General features: G+C 39.6%; 1 protein-coding gene and 1 long non-coding RNA gene across 2 annotated transcripts; one reads left to right on the forward strand and one right to left on the reverse strand.

Moving 5' to 3' along the window:
- Positions 1-2248: 2248 nt before the first annotated feature.
- LOC113099135 (uncharacterized) lies at positions 2249-2927 on the reverse strand. The gene is made up of 2 exons (XR_003289302.1): positions 2729-2927; positions 2249-2594 (listed from the first exon to the last, which is right to left on the reverse strand). It is a non-coding gene; the product is annotated as an uncharacterized LOC113099135 (long non-coding RNA).
- A 1675-nt stretch (positions 2928-4602) lies between these two features.
- LOC113099146 (uncharacterized) lies at positions 4603-14919 on the forward strand. Its single transcript, XM_026264234.1, has 7 exons — positions 4603-4723; positions 5816-6142; positions 6683-6807; positions 8096-8261; positions 8857-9168; positions 14121-14233; positions 14551-14919. Exons 1-7 carry the CDS (start codon positions 4678-4680, stop codon positions 14569-14571), a joined length of 1110 nt encoding a protein of 369 aa, XP_026120019.1. The 5' UTR covers positions 4603-4677; the 3' UTR covers positions 14572-14919.
- The last annotated feature ends 870 nt before the right edge of the window (positions 14920-15789 follow it).

A 15789-nucleotide genomic window follows, 5' to 3' on the forward strand; every position in this document is an offset into this window, starting at 1 on the left:
CCACTATCGAGCTAAGACCGGGCGTGCTAGTGCGTGCCAGGGCCAGTCGCGTTTCCACTGTCACTTCCGAGGCTTGATCGTGCCTCGCCGGGGCTTCCTCGGGGCCAACGGCCAGGCTTTTTTGGCCCGACGAAAACCTTGGGCCAAAGCGGGCCAGCTGGGGCTAGAGGAGGGGTTATGAACAAAGGCGGAGTTTCTCCGTGTATGGAGAGCGTCAGCGCGGATCATTTCAGAAAGATAACAGCTTTAACAGCAGCATTAACGACGTTTTAAAATAAGTTGAGCTCAAAACTCACTCTTAGTTAGCAGCAAGTGTTTGAAATAACTTGATCCGATGTGGATTATAATCACTAAACAAGGCATAAATATTTATAAGCGATGTAAAAGACTATGAACACTAAACATTACCACAGTAAACATGTTAAATATGACCGCTTGGAGAAATCATACGTCAGCTTCTTATTCTCTATCACAATTGTGTATTTATTAAGTAACATTTTATCTGTCGTCTCGTTTCAAGAGTTTAGCTCCACGTTGCATATCATCAAAATATAATAATGATTTTTGTTCGGGAGCTTTTATAAAAATAGCGAGTCTGCGCTGAGGATCATTTCATAAAGATAATAGCTTTAACACCAGCATTAAACACTTTTTTTAATAAGTTGAGCTCAAAACTCTCTTTCAGTCAGCAGCGAGTGTTTGAAATAACTTGATCCAATGTGGATAATCACCATACAAGGCAGAAATATTTATAAGCGATGAAAAAGATATGCACGATAAACGTTACCATAGTAAACATGGTAAAATATGACCGCTTGAAGAAATCAGACGTCAGCTTCTTATTCTCTGTCACAATCGTGTATTTATTACTTATATTATCTGTCACAAGCCTCGTCTCGAGAGTTTATCTCACGTTGCCTATCAAAAAAAATATAGCCTAATAATGTTTTTTGTTCGGGAGCTTTTATAAAAATAGAGATATTATCATTCATTCTAAATGTGACGGCTATACTGTGGCTAATAAACAGAAACAGACTCGACTGAATAAGCAGGCTATTTTCATAAGCGTTAAAAATAAATAAATAAAATAGAAATAAGTGTATTTATGTGTGTATTTATGAATATATAACAAAGCATGCAAACAAACGGCCTCTTTTACCATGTTTGTTTTGTGATCGCACATGTTCCAGGGACTTATTTCTTAGTTTTCTGATAACTTCTCTTTGATGGTGAAATGATGAGGTTGCATGACGTTGTTCTGAGAGGCGTGTTTTAGTGACATGCAGCGGTGCTTCAAGCTCCACTGTGGAAACCCTGCGCTATTCTGGCCTTGGTGCTACTGGCCCGGGGCTATGAGCCCCGCCCGGCCCGCTTTAAAGCCCTGGCTCGCACTGGGCCGACAGTGGAAATGCGGCTAGTGACTGCTAGTACTCATTAGTTGTTCATTGGAATTAGTTGTTCATCTTTTTTGTGATGAAACGGGTAGCTCCTCCACGCTAGCAGCAATGCTTACAGTCATGATGGTGTTAGCGTTGTTGTCATTGTCAGCGGGGCCGGGCATCACAAAAAAGTTTGTTACCTTCGGCAATTTTGCTAAAAACATTTTGCTTTCCTCCTGTTTCTTCCTTTTTTCAGCACCACTTGGGTAGCTTCGCTTCATTTTTACTGTCAACACTCTCTCTCTGTACACTCTGTCTATCACTGTCAATCACTTCTTCGTCAGTTTTTTTGGCGCTTTACAGCCTTGTCACTTTCGCAGATGCGCAGTAAGTGAAATAATGGAATAGTCCAATGTAGTGAGGTGGGGGGGGGGGCCTCCTGTCTGCGACACTAATGATTTGATGCCATTTTTCGCAAATGGAGTTTTACAAATATATATTTTGCACGAAGTAAAAAAAAAAAAAATCTTTAAGCAAGTTGATGGGGCATTTTGGGGGCCCCTAGGTAGCTCGGGGCCCAAGGCAATTGCCGACCTTTGCCTAATGGTAAAGTCCGCCCCTGCACAACAGAAACATTAACATTGAATATCTGGTTTGTCTAATTATTACCAATAATTGTGATTAGTTTATAAAGTTCTGAGTCTAGTGTTTATGATGGTAATTGTAAGTCTGATCCAGCTCTATGAATCTCCCTTCAGCACGATTAAATAATGAGCTTTGACTGGCCTTTATGGGAGCACCTTGATCTCCAAGCATCCAGAATAGGCCAGTTAATGGAAAAACAAAAACAAAATATACCAAATATGCGATTTACAAAAACACATCTTCCATAAGAAGCACTTTATTAACAACTTTCTTGATCATACAAACTAAATACCTACATCATTCACTCTTCAAAAGTCTTGTTAACTCTATTTGGGCAAGGTGCAAGTGTCTGATCATATATAAAGCCAAAATACCAACTCTGATGATGCAGTTTAATTATTGAAAAAAAAAGCACTTTTTTTAGTGCTTAGTGGTATGCTGTGGGATACTTATTTAAACTATGTCATGGCAGAAAAAAGATTAGGAAACATTGCATCATAAAATGTCACGTCCACCACAGCAGAGACGACCAATCGGATCACAGCTCCTTTTGACTCCATTTGTCACAGTCTGTAGAAAGAGGGCACTTCATTAAACAAAGTCTGTCAAAAACTGCATTAAACAAACTCTTTCAAATAGACTTTGACAAATCTAGCTCTTAGTGTTTCAAGGTATCTGTGAAGAAACGCTGATATCACTGTTACCTGAACATGTCTGACAGAGTTGATCGATGTCCAGATGTGTGGTCTGGGTGCTTACAGGATTGTTAATCACACAGCTGTATGTGTTTATATCCTGATATTCCACCTCCAGAGGAAGAGAGAGACTGATCCTGAAATCAGACTCACTGATGCTGGACAATAAACTGTTTCCTTTGTACCAGGAGAGAGTCACGTGACTCACATTCACCACTGAACACAACAGCACACTTTTCAACTCTGATGATGATGGTGATGATGATGATGATGAACACTGAGGAGAGTATCTGGTGATGACAGGAACAGGCACAGGAGCTGGAGAGTAAATAAATAAATAAATCCAAGAATAAGCACAACTGACAGTAGGTAATGGAAGTACAGTTTGCATCTGTAGACTGTAGAATAGGCTACTCACCATAAACAGTGACAATGATTTTTTTTTGCAACTCTGTCTGTCCGAGATCGATACTTAGTTCATAAACTCCAGTGTGTTCATTATTGATGTTTGTGATGGTGAGATCTCCAGTCTGTCTGTCGAGCTGCAGTCTGTCTCTGAATACCGTGTGACTGAATGTAATGATGTTTCCTGACTTTATTCTGGTTAACAAAGTCCTGCTCGATCCAAACCTCCACTCGATGTCTTGATCGCCCTGTCTTTCAGTAAAACCAGTTCGGAGAGTGAACGACTCTCCCTCCATCGCTGACACGATCTCATGCGTCTCAGCGCCTAAAGTTATTTAATCAAAAGTAATTGTAAATCGTCATATTAAATATTCAGATAATTGAAACCCTTAATCCTTAAATGTTTTAAACGCTAATCTGTAGGCTAGCCTGCTAACACCGAGGCCATAAATACATTTATTACTCACCGATCAGAGGAGAAAAAAATAAACAGAACAAAACAAGCCCGTCAATCATTTTCTTCAACCGTTTGAGATCCGTTCAGTGGCTGGTCCGTTATAATGTCTGAAAAAAATGAGGGTTGACTTCAAAAAACACGACAGAATGGCGTTTAACAATGTTTCAGTGTCATAAACACTGTTTATTGATAACTTGAGCTGCGTCAAGCAGATAAAAACTCTTCAGCCAATCAGTGACAGAAGAAAAAAAAACAACTCTTTCAGTCCGCGCGCCTCCGTCAAGTGTTTAAAGATTGAGTAAATGCGCAGCTCGCTTTATATCCCTGTATCTAGCCTTAAAACCATAAAATGGAAGTCTGTGTTTATAGCTTGCTTCCACAGAAATCATGATATAGATTGATTTTACCGAATCACAGCCAGAAGTAAGCGCATGAATTTGTTTTGATAAAAAAAATCTGACTGTTTAGGGATTCACTGTTTTATATGTCTGTGTAGAGTGTAAATCTGTCTTGATGGAAAATGATCTGTCCTAGCCTATAAATCAACTGCACACATGAGCGAGACATTTGTCCACTCAAGAGAAACCTCATTCATTTGAGTCATCCTGCCACTAAACGGATGTGAATTAAACTCAAAACCACAGCAGGTTTCACTTTGACTCAGAGAAAGAGCTGCTAGTGTCTCAAAAGCATTCAGTGCAAATTAAATTAATTTTGCTGAATGTTTGTACTGGATTATTGTGTTACTTTTATTGCAAGGAATAATACCTTTTGCAATAAAAATGAATTACCATAATTAATCTAACTAACTAATTAATCAAAATCACTTGTTTAAAGTTCAATCTAAAAAGAAATTCTTCAACGTTTATTTTACTAAGAATATGCAGAATATGACAAGCCTCGAATGGAGAAGCATTTCATAATTTTGATCTCGCCGAGCTCGACTATAACATTTCGAAATAGTAGTCTAGTCTATAATGACGCGACACACCCGCTTTCTGGAGAAACCACGTGACTTGAGAGGTTTGATAAGTCCATCATCAGTGCACTGAATCAATGCTGTTGTAGTTCAGGCGCGATCAGAAGCGACATCAGTATGATGAATAATATCTTCCTTTTTGGGGTTTTATTACTCGTGAACTGTGAGTAACACTTATTATTATTATTATTATTTTAATTAATTTAACACCCTTTTCAGTAGCCTATAAATCGGAAACATGTCGTGTTATTTTTAAATCTAGAGTTTTCTTTAAACAAACATGAATATTTTTTCTATAAATAGAAATACTGATAAATCACACTTCTAATAACAATAGACAACAGCAACACTGTAAAGGTTTTGAGGGTTAGTTGTTTGTACGCGTGTGTGTTTAGTAGTGAACACTAGAGGGCGCGGACAGTGTGTTATATTCTGAGTGTTACTATTTTACATAGAAAACTGTCTACAACGCGAACGCATGTCCTACTGTTTAAACAGATCAGAACAAAACAAAGCAAAACCCAGCAATAAGTCACTATTCAGTCAGTGAGTCTCTTGATGTTTAGTCCGGTTACATTACTGTTGGTCACATTCAGGGTGCAGCTATATGTCTTATAAAAAATATTTTAAAAAAGTTTATAAATAGGAACAGCAAATAAAATGTATGCATTGTGCCATTTGTTCAGTCTTTATGCATCAGTGTGACACATCCATGCTTGTGTGCCGAGTTGTATCGATTCATTTAACATCCAAGAACATTAATCCAAATAAACAGAATAGACATAACTTGCATGCTTTGAAGAAACTTTGCCTTCATTTTCAAGAGACAAAATGCAACAAATCTGTTTACTTGCATTACTGTCATTGTAAAAAAAAAAATAATAATAATAATAAAAAAACACTTACAAAGCTACTGCATTTTGTATCAATACTAGACTGCTGCCAAAATGTTAGTGTATGAAGGGACTCAGTATAAAAGACTGGTTTTATGGAAAATAGGTATTTGCAAATAGTATTTGGAAACTATGACACTATGTACTGTACATCATTGTGAATGAAACAGATCACTTTAGAGAGCTGCCCAAACACATGGAACTATAGTGTCAAATATAATAATATTGTCATTTCCCAGTACCAATACATGGAAATAACTGTACGCTTTCATTAATATGGTGTCAGTATAGCACACATATTTTTATACAGGTTTACAGTACTACACTGTTATGTAACAAAACTGTTTCTGTTTGTTCTTCAGGTGTGTTTGGTGTTGAAGCAGATGAAGTGTCCGTATCAGTGATGGTGGGAGATTCAGTCACTCTACACACTGATGTTACTGGAGGTCCGAAGGGTAGTGACATAATATGGAAGTTTGGTGATGAAATCATTGCTAAAATGAATGGAGCAGATGCAACTCCCTCTACGTTAGATGGCCCCGGTGCAACATTTAAAGACAGACTGAAGCTGGACAAACAGACTGGATCTCTGACCATCACAAACATCAGAACTGAACACATTGGAAATTATAGTGTAGACATCAGGGGCATAAATGCAACATTGAAGAAATTTCAAGTTACTGTTCATGGTGAGTTTTTTCCAACTTTGTGTGGAATTAAAGTTTGTTCAATTGTTTAATTTCTTTCTTTTGTATTTATTTCATCTTTTTCTTTAACCTAATGAGGCTATACATTTTAGGTAGATTTGTTCATTCTCTAAAAGAATCTAAAGACGTTTTTTTTTTGTTGTTGCAAATTAACAATCCTATTTGAGGCTATACTGAAATGTGTTTGAAAGGTAGATTGGTGTGTTAGGTTTAAGTGTGACACTAGAAATACATTCAACATAAGATATGTAAGATTTATTTTATAACTTAATACAAAAAAAATAAAACAAAGCAACTTGTTTAGAAAATTGAGTGTATATCTGAAGAGCTGAATCTGAAAGGCATTTGACGTTTCAATATATTTTCAAATCAGAAACATAACTTCATGGGAGTAAAGTCTATTAAACTTTTCAGTCTCAGAATTTAGGGTCATGATTCAAAGTGTGACTGTGTGGAAATTACAGCATTGTAAGCTCAATCTTTGTTTTAAACAAACATTTAAACTGTTTGTTGTTGAGACAGATGTTGTGAAGAGAGTGCCACTGATGGAGGGAGATTCTGTCACTCTACACACTGGTGTTACTGAAATACAGGGATCTGATCAGATTGTGTGGAAGTTTGGAGATCTAGGCACCATCATCACTAACTTAACCTTTTAACTGTCGCCCCCACTGGTTGAGCTCAAACACAAACCTGACCTACACAAACTAAAACACTCACACTTCATGAACCCTCTGGACTACAGACAGAACTATGGGCTCTTTAGAAAGATGCTTTTTTTCAGTTTCATGTTCAAGAATCAAAATTAAATTCCTTACTTTAGAAAAACCATAAGAGAGGCTTAACTATTTTGTAAAGGATTGCTCTATTAATTTAGAATAAGAGATATTTAGCAATAAATATATGAAATTGTGACAGAGCAGTTTACAAAAGCAGTGACATTAAAGCCACACACCTGCAGAAGATATAATTCACTTTTGAAGGGGTACCAATAAAAATTAGATTCCTCCTTAAATTAAATAAACCATACATTTGAGGACGAAACACAATACATCACTATTTACAACTGAACACGTTTGTTGATTCACAATTTGTTGGCACAAACAGCGATGGTACACATTTACACCTTTTCATTAAGCATTGTGCATCCACCAGCAAACTTTTCCTCCTATCCTTGGCTGTTTATAAAAGTTATGTTTGAAAGTAGGATGTAGGTCTTCTACATGTGCATAACCATATGACTGCGGCAGAAATCTGAATTCAGAATGGTCATATTAGACATGTAGTTGTATGTCGTGATGGTAGAGCACACATGTGTAGTTTTTTAGCTATACTGTGAAGATTAGCTGTAGTTTGTGCAGATCTGGATGACACAACAGTCAGCTCTTAGGATGTTCTGAATGATTGTCCAATCAGAGCTGCGACAAAAACGCTGGAGGCGAGGATATTTTATGTGAGATTAAAGAAAACATGATTTAGCGTTGTACTACTGACATAACGTTAAAGTGCTAAATTTACCAACAAATTTACAAGGATTATAATCCTGTGTCAAGCTGTTTTTCATTAACAAAGAAGCATTTCTCTTAATCCAGCCCTTTTCTTTACTAAAAATTCCTAGTTTATTTTATCCTCTGCAATATTACAGTTAAACTGTGCAGATGTTTGTATAATTTAAATTATCTGTCATCTTTACTGGACAGAAACTGTTCAGAACTCCTTGTTTTGATGTCACATGATCTGCTGAGAACTCTTGCTATGAATTAAAACAATGTCATGTATATGACATTACAATTATAAAGAATGGTGCTCAAGACTTTAAGCTTTAAATTTATGTATTATTTGTGAATAATATTTAAAATTTTGATGGTAAAATCATGTAGTAAATGTAAACTATCAAACATTGGAACCGGCTATGGTCCCAAGCAAGTTAACGGATTAAACGGCCCAGATAATGCAAAATGGAGAAACATTCATCTGAAGGATCAGACCCCAGACCTCGTCATCAGCAGCATCCGAAGCGAACAGACTGGAGTTTATAAAGTGGAGATCAACACCATCAACAAGGTCTTGCACAGAAATACCAAATTGCTGTTGGTGGTGAGTAGATTCTCTAAATCCTATCATATTTTGAAATCACAAACAACTTAGAGATATTTTTTTTAAAACATCTATATATCGTCTGACAGGATAAACTCTGATGTCATAGAGATAGCAGATGTTACAGGTGTCCAAATCCTGTGATTATTTCCTTCTCATCAGCATGCGTTGCATTGTAAACAAAACTTTGTTTCCAGGCAAATAAAACCAGCCAATCATATAAGAGCTTTCTCAATCAAGAAAGTGCTTTCAAAATTGTGTGTAATGTGCATCAAATGGTTAATCCATGGACGTGCAGCAAGAGGTTGAGACTATATTACAGCTGATGGCAATACTAAAATTTAAAAGAGTGTATTCATTTCAAATAGTAATTTTATTATTATTATTATAATTATTATTTATGTAATTTGGTCTAATTATAAAATTGTGTGCCATCACCCATAACAAAATTCATTTAACCTCAACCACACATCAATTCTTAGAGTCTGAAAAAAGAGTTTCAAGGTTATTTCTTCCCAGAGAGATGTTTTTCTTATCTCTAAAAAAAATAACTGTTTATATTTTTAATTATATGTTCTCCATATTTGTTTCTGTGACAGGTGGTGTGAAGACAGCATCAGTGATGGAGAGAGATCCTGTCAATCTAATTACTGGTGTTAATGAAATTCAGGGATATGATCTGATACTGTGGAAGACTGGAGGTAATATTGTGGCTGAAATCAATAAAGGTGCCAATATATTTGGACCTCGAGATGTAGATGATATGAGATTCAGTGGCAGACTACATCTTTCTCGTAAGACTGGAGATCTCACTATCAGTGACTCCAAAACCGAAGACTCTGGAGATTATCATCTACACATGAGCAACAGCACACATACCTTACAGAGGACCATCAGCGTTATTGTCAAGAGTGAGTAGATCAAAGATTTATATATACAGTACAGACCAAAAGTTTGGACACACCTTCTCATTCAAAGAGTTTTCTTTATTTTCATGACTATGAAAATTGTAGATTCACACTGAAGGCATCAAATCTATGAATTAACACATGTGGAATTATATATAGAATTATATACATAACAAAAAAGTGTGAAACAACTTAAAATATGTCATATTCTAGATTCTTCAAAGTAGCCACCTTTTGCTTTGATTACTGCTTTGCACACTCTTGGCATTCTCTTGATGAGCTTCAAGAGATAGTCACCTGGAATGGTCTTACAACAGTCTTGAAGGAGTTCCCTGAGAGATGCTTAGGGCCTTTTGCCTTCTGTCTGCGGTCCAGCTCACCCCTAAACCATCTCGATTGGGTTCAGGTCCGGTGACTGTGGAGGCCAGGTCATCTGGTGCAGCACCCCATCACTCTCCTTCTTGGTCAAATAGCCCTTGATGCCTTCAGTAAATTCGTAGGAGGAAAGGAAGAGGACAAGGGGTCGGATGGACTGCTGACAAGTTTTTAATAATAAAACAAAAAGTAATTTTTACAAACACAAATGGTGACTTTTATTATGACACTAGCCACACACTATCGCCAAACGCTTCCGGGGTAACTCCTTCCGGTTCCAGTCAGCAGTCCGTCTCTCTTTCGACTGCTTCTGTCTCTCCTGGAATTTTATACTCTCTCCATGCCAATTACTGAAACAAGAAACAGGTGTTGATCGTTTCGGCCTAACCACTCACTTACCGTTCGTCTCCTGATTCTCTCTCCCGCTGCGGACTTCGCTAAACCACGCCCCCCCTGCCACATACCCCCCAGCCCCCTGTCTGATGCGTCCGTCTGCAACAGAAAAGGGAGAGAAAAATCAGGAAAGTGTAACAACGGCCCGCCACACAGGGCAGCCCTTTACCTGGGTAAAGGCCTGCTGACACGGCTCCGTCCACTGGACCGTATCTGGCACCTCCTTTTTAGTAAGGTCAGCCAAAGGGCTGGTGAGGTCCGAATAATTAGGAATAAACTGTCTATAATATCCCGCCAGCCCCAAGAACTGCCTTACCTCCTTTTTGGTCTTGGGACAGGTCACAATAGCGGCTGTCTTGTCAATTTGGGGACGCACCTGTCCATGCCCCAAGTGGAAGCCCAGATACCTTACTTCCATACGCCCAGTCGCACACTTCTTTGGGTTGGCCGTGAGTCCAGCGATCCCCCTCAGCGATCACAGGACAGCCCTCAGATGCTGCATATTCCGCTGCTAATCATTACTAAATATAATGATATCATCTATGTAGGCAGCCGCATATGCAGCATGGGGCAGAATCTTATCCATGAGGTGCTGAAAGGTAGCTGGTGCCCCGAACAACCCAAATGGGAGGGTAACAAACTGGTGTAATCCGAACGGCGTCATGAAAGCGGTCGTTTCTTTGGATAATGGAGACAAGGGGATCTGCCAATAACCCTTCATTAAGTCCAATGTCGAATAAAAACGAGCCGAGCCTAGCCGATCAAGTCCAGCACATACTGAATTTCATTTTTGCCCTGAGATGGCCCCTCCTCCCAAGTTTCTCTCAGTACATCCAGCACCCCTCGAGGTTGGCGTCCATAGAGAAGCTCAAAGGGGGAAAACCCCGTGGATGCTTGTGGGACCTCTCGCACAGCGAATAACAAGGGCTCTAGCCACTTATCCCAATCCTTGGCATCTTCTTGAAGGAATTTTCGGATCATGGATTTAAGAGTGCGATTAGATCTTTCGACCAGGCCGTCGGTCTGTGGGTGATAGACGCTAGTTCGAATCGATTTAATGCCCAATAATCCATACAGTTCGCGTAGCATACGTGACATAAACGCCGTGCCCTGATCGGTGAGGATCTCTTTCGGAACCCCCACCCAGGAGATTAGACGAAACAGGGCGTCCGCAACACTTTTAGCGAAAAGGTTGAGGAGGGCCACTGCTTCAGGATATCGTGTTGCGTAGTCAACTATGACTAATGCAAAGCGATGTCCCTGTGCAGACCGTTCTAATGGCCCGATGAGGTCCATACCAATTCTCTCAAAGGGGACCTGCATAAAGGGAAGGGGGCGCAAAGGTGCTTTTGGGGCGGCCGGTGAATTCACCAACTGACATTCCCGGACAAGACGCGCTGTTGATGTTGTTGTGAATGCCTGGCCAAAAGAAATGGGTCATGAGGTGATTCAGTGTTGCTGCCTGTCCCAAACAGCCGGCCATAGGATTAGAATGAGCCGCATGGGAATGCATTTCCCTGCGGCTCTTTGGAATCAACAACTGGGTTTTATTTACTTTTGTCTGAGCGTCTTGGGTCACTCGATACAAGCAATCTCTTAAAATGGCAAAATACGGATAGGTGAGCGGGTGGGCAGGTTGGAGAGGCTGGCCATTGATGGAGCGGACCTGCTGAAAAGCATGTTTTAATGTCTCGTCCTGAGACTGCTCCAGAGGAAAGTCATCACACTCCGAGAGAATAAGTCTCCCGATTTCGCTCGGTTCCCCTGAAGCAGAACCCAGCGGTCCTGGCTCAGTTTCCCCAACCTGCACCCGCGCGGCCCCCTTCCGTGCTGTATTTCCCCAAGAGACATCCGCACATAAAGACCCCAATAAAACAGTAAACGCGGGCCAATTTGTTCCCAAAATTAGCGGATGCCGGAGGTGGGGACTAACCGCTACCTCCACACTATGCTTTTGACCCCTGAACTGAATAATAATGAGGACAACCGGATACTCCACCACATCCCAGTGTACACACCGCACCTTAACCACGCGGCTTGTATCCAATGCCCCCGGTTGAATCAGGCTTTGATGGAGTGAGGTTTGGTTACATCCTGAATCCACCAAGGCCGGATATGTACCGCCCTTGATACTCACGGGTATTTGGTACTCTCCTGCTTGACCGGGGGTGGCCTGTGGGACATCCGGGACCCGGATCATCGTTCCCACCTCCATCACTGGACACCTGTCCACAAAATGCTCCGGGTCCCCGCAACGCCAACAGGCCAGCCCAGACCTTCCCGCCGCCCCAGTGGCAGGGAGTAGATTGGAGAGTTGGCGCGGAGAGAGTGGAGGAACAGAAGCTGCCGTGGGCGGGGCCATTGGACTCACGTGATGCCCTTGGTCGAACGAGGACACGAGGAGGGCCGGGTGGACGGGACCTAGGGAGAGGGAGATGGCAGCGGCACTCCTTCTTCCTTTCCCGGGTTTCGGCACCAGTGTAGTAAGTTTGTAGGAGGAAAGGAAGAGTACAAGGGGTTGGATGGACTGCTGACAAGTTTTTAATAATAAAACAAAAAGTAATCTTTACAAACACAAATGGTGACATTTATTATGACACTAGCGCACACACTATCGCCAAACGCTTCCGGGTAACTCCTTCCAGTTCCAGTCAGCAGTCCATCTCTCTCTCTCCTGCTTCTGTCTCCCCTGGCATTTTATACTCTCTCCACGCCAATTACTGAAACAAGAAACAGGTGTTGATCGCTTCCGCCCAAACCACTCACTTACCGTTCGTCTCCTGATTCTCTCTTCCGCTACCGACTTCGCTAAACCAAACCCCCCCCGCCACAATAAACATACATACATACATACATACAGGTGCTGGTCATATAATTAGAATATCATCAAAGAGTTGATTTATTTCATCAATTCCATTCGAAAAGTGAAACTTGTATATTATATTCATTCATTACACACAGACTGATATATTTCAAATGTTTATTTCTTTTAATTTTGATGATTATAATTGACTACTAGGGAAAATCCCAAATTCAGTATCTCAGAAAATTTGAATATTCTGAAAAGGTTCAATATTTAAGACACCCGGTGCCACACTCTAATCATCTAATTAACTCAAAACACCTTTAAAGGCCTTTAAATGGTCTCTCAGTATAGTTCTGTGGGCTACACAATAATGGGGAAGACTGCTGACTTGACAGTTGTCCAAAAGACGACCATTGACACAAGGAGGGCAAGACACAAAAGGTCACTGCAAAAGAGGCTGGCTGTTAAAAGAGCTCTGTGTCCAAGCACATTAATAGAGAGGTGAAGGGAAGGAAAAGATGTGGTAGAAAAAAAGTGTACAAGCAATAGGAATAACTGCACTTCAAGAACCACTATGCACAGACGTATGCAAGACATGGGTTTCAGCTGTCGCATTCCTTGTGTCAAACCACTCTTGAATAACAGACACCGTCAGAAGCATCTCGCTTTAAAAAGGACTGGACTGCTGCTGATTGATCCAAAGATATGTTCTCTGATGAGAGTAAATTTTGCATTTCCTGTGGAAATCAGGGTCCCAGAGTCTGGAGGAATAGAGGAGAGGCACACAATCCATGTTGCTTGAGGTCCAGTGTAAAGCTTCCACAGTCAGTGATTGTTTGCGGTGCCATGTCATCTGCTGGTGTTGGTCCACTGTGTTTTCTGAGGTCCAAGGTCAACACAGCCGTATACCAGGAAGTTTTAGAGCACTTCATGCTTCCTGCTGCTGACCAACTTTATGGAGATGCAGATTTCATTTTCGAAAAGGACTTGACACCTGCACACAGTGCCAAAGCTACCAGTACCTGGTTTAAGGACCATGTTATCCATATTCTTAATCGGCCAGCAAACTCACCTGACCTTAACTCCATAGAAAATCTATGGGGTATTGTGAAGAGGAAGATGCGATATGTCATACCCAAGAATGCAGATGAGCTGAAATATATCAGTCTGTGTGTAATGAATAAATATATTCAAGAAATCGAAAGTTGAAATAAATCAACTTTTTGATGATATTCTTATTATATTACCAGCACCTGTATGTATATATATATATATATATATATATATATATATATATATATATATATAGTGCTGATGTTTCTAGTGTTGGTTATAGATCAGATACATTCTCAATAATGACTGTCTCTCTTTACCATCACAGCTCGACCTCAGTCAGGTGCTCCTACAGGGATATATGGTGCTGGTGTTGGTCTGGTAGTTTGGGCTGTAATTGTGTTTTTTGCTGCAAGATTTGTAGACAACGAAATCAAAGGTGTAAGTATTACAGTCAACGCATACAGTACAAGCTAATAATGTTATTCAGTATTTAAAAGAAATGAAAAAGTAAAGTTCAGTTTTTTTTTCTTCATTTGTTTGTTTCTACACACTGTAGCTGAGAAAGTTTCTGTTTTTAATTTAAGTATAACTACTGTTGAAAAGATAACAGATGATTGCTTTTCCTATTGTAACTGTAATGAAGATTAACATTAGTGCAAGGGAACTTATTATTATCAACTATTATTTATTTATTTATTGAAATTTACTTATCGTTTATTGTTCTTACTGTGATACTTTCTTTGATTATATGACAGGTTTCAGTGAAAATAAAGTGAATCACTCTCAGGATCAGCATGGAAAAATGAAGAGAAACAACAGTTCATAATCACTGTAACAAGATAAACGTGTGCTTTGCCTGACATGTTATTCAGTTTTAATTTGCTTGTTTTATGGATATATTTTGACATAAATCTTGCTTTTTTTCATGCTTGACTATATTGTTTTGGGGATGCCATTCATATAAAAGTTTATGTTCATCTGGTGCTTATACAGACAAAAATACAATAAAACCAATTAAACTTGATAAAACTGAGACTGTGTTTTATGGTGCCAGCGTGAACAGTGTGGATGGAATGCAAGTTTCTGAAATTGCCCATGGCATAAAGAAAGATCAGACAAGTGTTCATATGTTTTAACATGTCTCATTTGCTCTTTTACTAACTTTAAAAAATAGATGTGTTTTTCGCTGACTCTGTCTAAACTTTCTCAACGCCAAAACATTAAATTATAATAATAAAAATGTAATAAATAAAAATTCTGATAATAAACATCAGGTGAATCAGGTTATTCTAATATTATAATCATGTATTTGCCTGTGTGTAGAGGCCTTCGTGAGAATGGAATGTGCAGACATACGGTGGGGCTGCATGTCCTGTTTTGGCATAAGACAAAATATATGATGGGACCCTTGCTTTCACGAAACTTAAAATTACGGTTTCCTGTCTGCTTCTGGGTGGCTGGCTGGAGACACAGGCAAAAGTGGTAAAAGAGCTGATAAACAAGAACCATATGTATGAAATGTATTGAACATGGGCTTGCCTTCAGCAAACACTGTATGAGAGAGAGTACAGACAAAGATTCGACAGATCATCTGCAGGTCATCTATACACCATTTAACAGGTCATCTCTATCTCCCTGAGAATAAAAGTCTATTTTTCTGGCATCAAAACCCCAAGACTTCAAAAGTGATTCTTCATAGACATTGTAGAAACCATCACATTTGGCGTCCGTAAAGGGACTGGAAAGGAGCGGAGGGTGGAGGACCATTTCGGGCTGGCTTGACGAACAACATTAATAAGTGGCCACTAAACAATAAGTTAGCCAGTTTTTTGCTTATATAATGTTTGCCAGAGTTGGCCAGTGGTGATATGTACACTCGAAAATGCTCCTCTAATTATAAAGAACAAAAAGAAAAGTTTTGATTCCAGAAGAAATAATTGCACGTTTTACTGTAATAGTAAATGAGGGCAGATTGTGCATGCAAGGATCTGTGT

Source organism: Carassius auratus, unplaced genomic scaffold (genome assembly GCF_003368295.1).
Source record: "Carassius auratus strain Wakin unplaced genomic scaffold, ASM336829v1 scaf_tig00216865, whole genome shotgun sequence".
NCBI lineage: Eukaryota > Metazoa > Chordata > Actinopteri > Cypriniformes > Cyprinidae > Carassius > Carassius auratus.

Coding starts and splice junctions, on each gene's coding strand:
- LOC113099146 (XM_026264234.1), top strand. CDS start 4,678: ATGATGAATAATATCTTCCTTTTTGGGGTTTTATTACTCGTGAACT. Junction 4,724..5,815: donor GGTTTTATTACTCGTGAACT/GTGAGTAACACT, acceptor TTTGTTCTTCAG/GTGTGTTTGGTGTTGAAGCA. Junction 9,169..14,120: donor CATCAGCGTTATTGTCAAGA/GTGAGTAGATCA, acceptor TTACCATCACAG/CTCGACCTCAGTCAGGTGCT.